General features: G+C 50.6%; 1 protein-coding gene across 2 annotated transcripts in view; it reads right to left on the reverse strand.

Moving 5' to 3' along the window:
- Positions 1-1,512: 1,512 nt before the first annotated feature.
- irak1 (interleukin-1 receptor-associated kinase 1) overlaps positions 1,513-8,768 on the reverse strand; it is a 10,781-nt gene continuing 3,525 nt past the window's right edge. The window contains exons 5-14 of one of the 2 annotated variants that reach the window (XM_066710108.1): positions 8,575-8,754; positions 8,233-8,297; positions 7,829-7,943; positions 7,426-7,538; positions 6,848-7,055; positions 6,662-6,730; positions 6,198-6,452; positions 4,238-4,718; positions 3,991-4,101; positions 1,513-2,874 (exon numbers count right to left, since the gene is read on the reverse strand). In XM_066710108.1, the coding sequence (XP_066566205.1) occupies positions 2,819-2,874; positions 3,991-4,101; positions 4,238-4,718; positions 6,198-6,452; positions 6,662-6,730; positions 6,848-7,055; positions 7,426-7,538; positions 7,829-7,943; positions 8,233-8,297; positions 8,575-8,754 (1,653 nt within the window). In that variant the 3' untranslated portion in view covers positions 1,513-2,818. Of the gene's footprint in view, positions 2,875-3,990; positions 4,105-4,237; positions 4,719-6,197; positions 6,453-6,661; positions 6,731-6,847; positions 7,056-7,425; positions 7,539-7,828; positions 7,944-8,232; positions 8,298-8,574; positions 8,755-8,768 lie in introns of both variants that reach the window. The other variant, XM_066710107.1, reaches the window with a different exon arrangement.

Consider the following 8,768-nt stretch of genomic DNA (forward strand, 5'->3'; position numbering starts at 1 on the left):
TGCTGACTGACCAGGTGCAGCTACTGTGTCTGTGTGTGTCACTCTGTGTGAGACAATGAGTGTCACTGTGTCTCTGTGTGTGTGTGACAGCACTTGTTTTATGCTGAGAGACAGAGATGGGCTGCAGGGAAGGGCCCACAGCTGTATCCCAGGAGCGGGACAACATGAAGGACTTTGTTGCGTCTTAACCCTGGGTCTCTCTGGGTCTCAGCTTTGCTCTCCTGCGCCGCTCAGTGACGGAGGCAGGGTGCCAGTGCTGCCCTCTTGTGGCTGTAGCTGTAATACTCAGGTCCAGTGTCAGTGCTCTTTCCAACACACAATTCAAAGTTGGAGCACTTCACTTCTCACGGTACGTCTCAAAAGATCAATGCAATCAATCTGTGTTTCTCCACGTCACCTCGATAGACAGCTGAGCAGCACATCTTAAAGTCTAATCTCACAAGCCTCCCTTCTTGTCAACAGAAACAGATTTTTATCGGCTGCCTGGCGTTCATTGGCGCAGGGCTTTGTGTCGGGCGGGTTACACAGCACACAGGTGTTTCCAGTTATTGCTTTAATTAAACAAAACCATTTAATTTATCTAATATATAATACAGTAAAGTATAATATGCAACCACAAAAGGATCAAAAGAGTGACGTAGGGGAAAATATTGCACTCTATCTGTACTGCACTGTGATCTGCTGTGCAGTAACTCAGTGTATTATAGTGTAATACGCTCTAGCCTGCAGTTTTATAAAGTTCAGCACTGCTTGTAAAAAATAACAAGCAACCCACAGTGTGAGATGCACAGTCACAGGACGTCTCCTCTGTCCTACAGGTGATATAGTGATTGCATAATAATAATAATCCTGCATATGAAATTGCTGTGATAGACTAATAACAGGCGGCACAGACAGGGGGTCAGTAGAGGGCTGTGGGTCAGGGGTCACGGGAGAGGTCAGACAGGGATCTGCTGAAGTACAGGGCCTGTGTGTGTCACAGGAGTGATGTCATAACTAGAGAAGTGATGTCACACTACAGGGCCTGTGCGTGTCACAGGAGTGATGTCACTACAAGAACAATGTCACAACTGTAGGCGTGATGTCATATTACAGGGCCTGTGTGTGTCATGGGAGTTACGTCACGCTACGGGAGTGATGTCACACTACAGCAGTGATGTCACAACTATAGGAGTAATGTCATACTACAGGGCATGTGTATGTGTCACAGGAGTGATATCACACTATTATTATTACTCAATTTCTTAGCAGACACCCTTATCCAGGGTGACTTACACTTGTTACAGTATCTCACATTATTACACACTACAGGAGTGATGTCACTACAAGAGCAATGTCACAACTGTAGGAGTTATGTCATATTACAGGGTGTGTGTGTGTCACACGAGTGATGTCACACTACAGGGTCTGCGTGTCATGGGAGTTATGTCACACTACAGAAGTGGGGCAAATCAGGTGGGCTGCTGGGGAGAAGTTTTAAATAAATTAATGAATACAATGATTAGAAGGGAATCACAAAACCAAACCGTTTATTTATTTTTTAAATGAAGGACGGTGTTTATTACATAGTTTAGATTGATTAACAACAACTCTGTCCTCCTTACTGAACGGACTCATACTCCCCTCCCACCAAAACCAGTGTCTGGCAGAGTACAGCATGGTGGCCAGCATCTTTCAAAGCATTGATCATTGGCTGTAGGATTAAAAGTGAGACGTGCCGATGCAGGATGATGATCAAGAGGAAGCAGTACGATGGCCAACACCACAATAAATTAAAACAAAATTACATCAAAACAAAATTAAAACTAGTTTGTGCCGCTTTATTGCGATCCTGGAGAGACTGTCCAGTCCAGCAGGGTCTCGTACCAGTGAGAACGTAAGTCTTGCTTCGTGATGTGAAACGCTGTCAGTATTCGCCTAGTCACAGCTGAGAGAGTATCCTTCCACCCCCCACCTCCCTTTCATTAAGACATAAAATCCCCGTCACCACAGACAGAAACACACACCGTGCTCCAGCCTCAGTCCCCTCTCTGCACCCCCCACCCCAACACAGCGCCACCCAAACCACCGCCTGACGGAGGTATATGTAACTGTACATGATTTGTCTTTACATGAATATTGTTTATTTGAATTAAAGTCAGTTTGGATCCAGTCCAGGACGAGGGATAAATACTCATACAGACAGATATGTATAGTGTGTAAGAAAAATAATGACAATCTCGACAATAAAACGCACCATTGCTCATGTGCACAGCAGCTTCTTCTGACTCGAACCACAACCAACACGAAAACACAAAGCGGATTCATTTAATTCGGAATCTCCCACCGCTCCGGGCCCCCCGACTCCCAGAGGACCCCCCCACAGCCCGGGAGGCAGAGCGTGTAGCACTCCCGTGTCGATTCCTGTTGGCCGGTCAGGAACGATCCCCCCTCCACCACTGGGGGGCTCGGCCCACAATGTGGTATTTGGCAGCGTTTCCCCCAAGAGCAAACAGACCTGGATGTTCCAGTTTAAATCATGGTCAATGGTTCTCTCTCTCTCGCCTGTTGTTAGATGGGTGTGAGTCTTGGGGGGTACACACCCACACCTACCTATATTTGAACCTCCCCCGGCACATCTCAGAGTCAGTGGTTTGGAAAGAAACAGAAACTCAAGGACACTCAATCGTTTGTCACAAACTGTTGTGTTAAATACTGTATTGTTAAATACCATATATATATATAAAAATATAAGTCTATTTCTATTTGTATAGCTGTACCACTGATTGAATGCTGTGTACCATTGTGTACTGAGAACTATTGTGTGTGTGTGTGTGATTCAGCACTGGAACTCGTCGCTCTCCTCTGGTCCTCGGTCCTCCCTGTACAGAGACCCTGTGGACAGAGACACAGTAACTCACAGTGAGCGACTTGGGGGGAAAAGAGGAGGCACACAGAGAGACAGGAGTGAGGAAGAGAAGACTGTCGCCTCGGTTCCACTGGCTTAAGTGTCTGTGCTGTGCCTTGCCATGCCATGCCGTGCCGGACGCGTCCCAGAGGTTTTTTGTGAAACCAGGCCGCTGTGAAGTCCGTCCCTCTTATGGGAGAAGCAGAGCAACTGTGGGTTTGGTTTGTGTTTTGTTTTAAAAACAGAGACGGAGAACAACACTACGAGCGACACAGCCTGACGTGGAAAGGACTTCTGTGTCTATTTTATTCTTTGTGCTTTACATGATTGGAGACAGCGTAATAAATACACGTTTCTGTTAAGAGTTTATAGACAACATTATATTCAGACAAGCACGTCCCCATAAGAATACGGTTCCATGTGCAACAATAATACTAAATAGCGAATATGTATTGTTATTATTATCGTCATCATTTGTGCGAGTATATATGTATTTTAAACGCACAGCGTGACTCCCTTAATTTATTACTCTTTCTGCAGAACGATACTATTTGCCGTAATATTTATAATTTACTTAGCAGACGTCCTTAACCAGGCAAGTTACAGTTGAAACAAAATACACACGTTTCACGATGAATCATCCAGATACAATATAGCCGGTTATAATTGAACTAAAGTGCGCGTCTCAGTCATGGCGTTTATGGACGTATTTATTAAACCAGTCCTTAATGTTTTAGAGGGAAACCCAGATCTGCTGTATTAATTTATTCATTCATTTATCTTGTAAATGGACACGTTAACTGAATCGTGTTCGCCTTCACACTGACTGTCTCTGGATTGTCCTGCACACATTCACACAACACAGCCTGAACACCGGCCAGTTATTCATACAATATAATACCATCGGCTGCTGCGATCCGATTATTATCCTTCAGTTTATTTTTAACTAGTCAGGGCACTGCAGCGGTGTCCTGTGTTAATGCAGTCGTATATTAACTGTAAGCAGTCATTGTTTCTGTAAGTGGATTTTGCGTCCGCCAGTGGAAACGGGGCATGAGACAGAGGGAAGGAGATGATGCAGAGGAGGAGGGATGGAGTCGTACCGGACAGCTCAGTGGTGGACAGTAGCTCGGCGCTGGGCAGGAGGCCCTGTTCATACAGAGCCAGCTTCCTGAAGAACTGCTCCTTTGCCGGGTTCATCACGATGCCATGCCCTGCTGGAGAGAGGAGTGAGTACAGCACAGCAGCACAACAACACAACTCAGCACAGCTCAACACGGCTCAACACGGCAGCACAAAACATGGCTCACAGCTACGGCATCCATCACTGCCTCTCCCCGTCTGTCTTACCTGGCTGGCAGCTCTCAGCAGAGGTGGAGGCAGCAGCAGCCTGTGTGGGGGGCCGGCGCAGCCCTGCGAGGGGGTCCGGGGACGGGCAGTCTGCGGGGGAGGCGTAGAGGGAGCTGGAGGGGCTGGGCTCACTCAGCAGGTACTGGGAGTAGCCCTGACTCTCATCCGACTCACAGGGCGTCTGCGGCTCCCCCCCCTGTGACTTGGAGAGATAGAGGCCGTCCCGCCAGGGGGTGGTGGCAGTGGCAGGGCGGTCGCTGGGCTGGGGGGGGCAGTAGTAGGTGTCCTCTCGGGGCCCCAGCCTGGAGAAGCTCTCGGCCAGAGAGTCCAGGGGCGCGGGGGGGGGCAGGGAGTCGGAGAGGGAGGAAGAGGGAAGAAGGGGAGGAGTGGGAGGGGGCTGGGGTGAGCAGGGGGAGGTGGAGTGGGAGGCCGGGGGGGCGGGCTGCAGGCGGCGGGACAGGGCCTCGAGAGTGTCAAACACCTGAGAGAGAGAGAGAGAGAGAGAGAGAGGGGGGGGGGGGGGTTAGATCTCCCCGTCGTTCCTGCAGCTCTCGGCTGAGCAAATTTAAAGCCTTCTTAGAAAATAAGATCATAAGGTCGAGAGGAGGCCATTCGCCCCATCGTGCTCGTTTGGTGTCCATTAATAACTAAGTGATCATGGATCCTATCCAGTCTGTTTTTGAATGTTCCCAAATTGTCTCTTCAGCCACATCGCTGGGGAGTTTGTTCAGATTGTGACGCCTCTCTGTGTGAAGAAGTGTCTCCTGTTTTCTGTCTTGAATGCCTTGAAGCCCAATTTCCATTTGTGTCCCCGGGTGCGTGTGTCCCTGCTGATCTGGAAAAGCTCCTCTGGTTTGATGTGGTCGATGCCTTTCATGATTTTGAAGACTTGGATCAAGTCCCCACGTAGTCTCCTCTGTTCCAGGGTGAGAAGGTCCAGTTCCTCAGTCTCTCAGTGGGACATTCCCTTCAGACCTGGAATAAGTCGGGTTGCTCTCCTCTGAACTGCCTCTAGAGCAGCGATATCTTTCTTGCAGTGTGGAGCCCAGAACTGTCCACAGTATCCAGATGAGCTCTAACTAGTGCATTGTACAGTCTGAACATCACTGCCCTTGTTCTCAATTCTACACTTTTGACAATATACCCTAGCATTGTGTTTGCGTTTTTTATTGCTTCCCCACATTGATTTAAGATGTTATTTAAGACCGATCTTTAGAAAATATAAGACCTATTTTCACAGCAAACACATTCTAAAAGAGAGACGAGTTCAATCTAAAGATTATTCCTTCAAGCTGTATGAACTGTGAAAAGCACATTGTTGATGCTGTACAATTCATACAGCACCAGTGCTGTGACAGGAGCTGATGACGAGGGTTATTGTTAAAAAACAACTTTAAAGTCAACTTATTTGTATATTTATTAAATCTTAAAATCATATTAAGTCAAAGAGAAAAGGAAATGAGGTCAGCACTCTCGCCTGACCTCACCACTCATGTTCTGTCAGTGCACTTCTATTGCCCACATAATGCTCAAGACATTGGCTAACCAGTGGCTCATGACTTCAGCTCCTCACACTTTTATACTCTTCCACATCTTCAGACTCCAACGACCTCCTTCAGAAAAGTTCAGGGAGGTTAAGCGGTGTCTCTGGGACTTCATTGAATGGGAATAATATTGTATTCTTTTTTTAAATACACAAAACCTAAATCCCTAAAGAGAGGAGCTGGCTGGTAGTATACACTCAAAAATGACGTGACTTTCGATGTGCACGATCTGACACAGGGCAGCTTCCAGAACGCCAGAGCTCCGCTGGGTCTTATTTTTATAGAAACAATGTATTTAAAACCTTCGATAGAAAATTTGTCATATTTAAAGACCTTTCAAGGCATTCAAAATCAAAAACCGAATTCAAGACTTTGTACGGACCCGTGGGTACCCTGCTCCCCCATCGCTCTCTCACCTGTGCCATGGGCGGCCTCTTCTTTTTCCTCTTGTCCAGGCAGCGGCAGGCCAGGGCACACAGCTCCAGGGCTCCGGGGGGTGCGGGGGCGGGCAGGCGGGGGTCCAGGTGTTTCCTCCAGATGTGGGCGGCGGCCCGTCTGACCTTCTCCTCAGCAGGGGGGGGGGCAGACGCCTGCACTCCTCCTCCACTCTCACTCTTTTGCCCTCCTTTCTCCTCCTCCTCCACCTCATCAGCTTCTTTCACCAGGTCTTTCTGTGATGGGAGAGAGAGAGATCAGAGATGTTTGCACACACTGCAGCCACAGCTTCACTGGCACGAGGGCACAACACGGGCATAGAGACAGTGACAGTACAGAGAGAGACAGACAGTAGAGACAGGATAGACAGACGGACAGACAGACAGGCAGTATAGAGAGACAGACAGACAGTAGAGACCCAGGCGGACTTGACCGTCCCCCTCACCAGGTAGGTTGTCCTTGAGCTGCCGTCCATCTCCAGGGCCCGGCGGCCAGTCAGCAGCTCCAGCAGCACCTGAAGGCAGAGACATAGGTTCCCGGGGTTAGGAGCAAAGTGCGGGTCTCAAACCGCTTCTCTTCCGGTCTTTCTCCCTTCCCATCTTCCCTTTCCGCCCCTCTCTCCCTCGCTCACCACTCCGTAGCTGTAGGTGTCGATGGCGATGCTGAGCTCCCCAGCGGTGACATACTCGGGGGGCAGGTAGGCCAGGGTCCCGCGCACCTTGCTTGTCCAAGCCACGGCGCTCGTCCGCCCCGCCCCCCCCGGGGCCGCCCGGCAGAACCGCGCCAGGCCGAAGTCCCCCAGGCGCGGCTCCAACCTGTCCCCCAGCAGGATGTTGGAGCTGAGAGAGAGAGGGAGGGTGGGGGGGAGGAAGGCAGTGGCAGGGCGCAGGAGAGAGGGAGGGAAGGAGGGAGAGACAAATCTAAATGAAAAGTGTCAAAAATCAAGAAAATGAAAAGGATTAAAATTATAAAAGCGCAGTCTTCGCTCAGAGAGTTCTACCCAATGACATCACAGTGGGCACCCCTGCCCCCTCTCCGGCACGGGGTAACAGTGATGCCAGCGCTCTGATGATGTCACAGAGGAAACTCCGAGTGAGTGGGTCTCTTGTATCGGATGACAGCCTCAGTATCTGCGAGCCTGACTGTAGTTTAACCCCCCGCCTGACCACTGTGTAAACGTGTGTGTGCGTGTGCGTGTGCGTGGCTCACCTCTTGATGTCCCCGTGGACGAGCGCTGGGTTACTGGAGTGCAGGAACTGAACGGCCCTGGCGGTGCCCAGCAGGACAGTGACCCGCTGCGCCCAAGAGAGGGTGCCACCGCCCTGGAGAAACAGACACACAGAGGACAATTACAATAACAATAAACGCACACACACAAAGTTCTGTGTAGAGCCGACATACAACCCCGGAGCCCTGTGCAGTGAGAACCATGTCCCACACTGGCCACAAGAGTCACATGAGATGTCCCCACATGCTCCCTGCCTCCCCTCCAGGTATGACTACAGCAGTAATTGTGGGGGCCGCTAGGGGCCGTCGGGGGCCCCTGACACAGTTCACACACAGATAGGTTTACAAGAAGACAGGCCAGGCGGTCTCATCGTCTAGTGGGCACCTTGCTGTGCAGCCTGTCCTGCAGGGAGCCGCTGGGCATGTACACATACACCAGGCAGTACACCCCCGCCTCCATGCAGTACCCCCCGAAATCCACGATGTTGGGGTGCCGGTACCTGCAGGGGGGGGAATGGGGAGAGGACACTGCTGACTCACTTGAGACAGACAAAAGCCCAGAGGACAGAGACACGAATAGGACAGAGAGAGACAGACACAGAGGACAGACACAAATAGGATAGAGAGAGACAGAGGACAGAGACACAGAGAGAGGACAGAGACACAGACACCGAGGACATAGAGAGACAGACACAGAGGACAGAGACAAATCGTACAGAGAGAGACAGACACAGAGGACAGAGACACAGAGGACATAGAGCAGCAGTGCAGCAGCAGAGACGCTCTTACTGTGTTAGTTTCTCCACCTCCGTCTTGAAGCTCTCCTTCACCAGCGTCCAGTCCAGGTCTGAGTCCTGCACAGCACAGAGTCCAGAGTCAGCACACTATACACTGCCCAGAGCACAGAGTCAGCACACTGCCCAGTCAGCACACTGCACTCACTGACCAACTGACTCATACAGTCATAGTCTGACTGACACACCTACCAACAGACTGGCCGACCGAATGTGACTCAGAGACAGTCACGAGAGAGAGAGAACAATACAGAGACACAGAGAGAGAGACAGACAGAAAGAGAAATGGGGAAAAAAGATCCCACTCCTCACAGCCCCTGTCCCTGGACCTGCTGACCTCCTTGAGCTTCTTGACGGCGTACTCCGTGCTCCTCATGGTGGCGTGGTACACCTGCCCGAATCCGCCCTCGCCCACACAGCGCCGCACAGAGAAGTTGTCTGTCCCGCGCAGCACCTCCTCCAGAGGCCAGCAGTGGGCGCTGCAGGACAGCCCGGAGACCGGGTCACCTGCAGAGGGCTGCGGACACACAG

This window comes from Amia ocellicauda, chromosome 7 (genome assembly GCF_036373705.1).
Source record: "Amia ocellicauda isolate fAmiCal2 chromosome 7, fAmiCal2.hap1, whole genome shotgun sequence".
In the NCBI taxonomy this organism is placed as follows: Eukaryota; Metazoa; Chordata; class Actinopteri; order Amiiformes; family Amiidae; genus Amia; species Amia ocellicauda.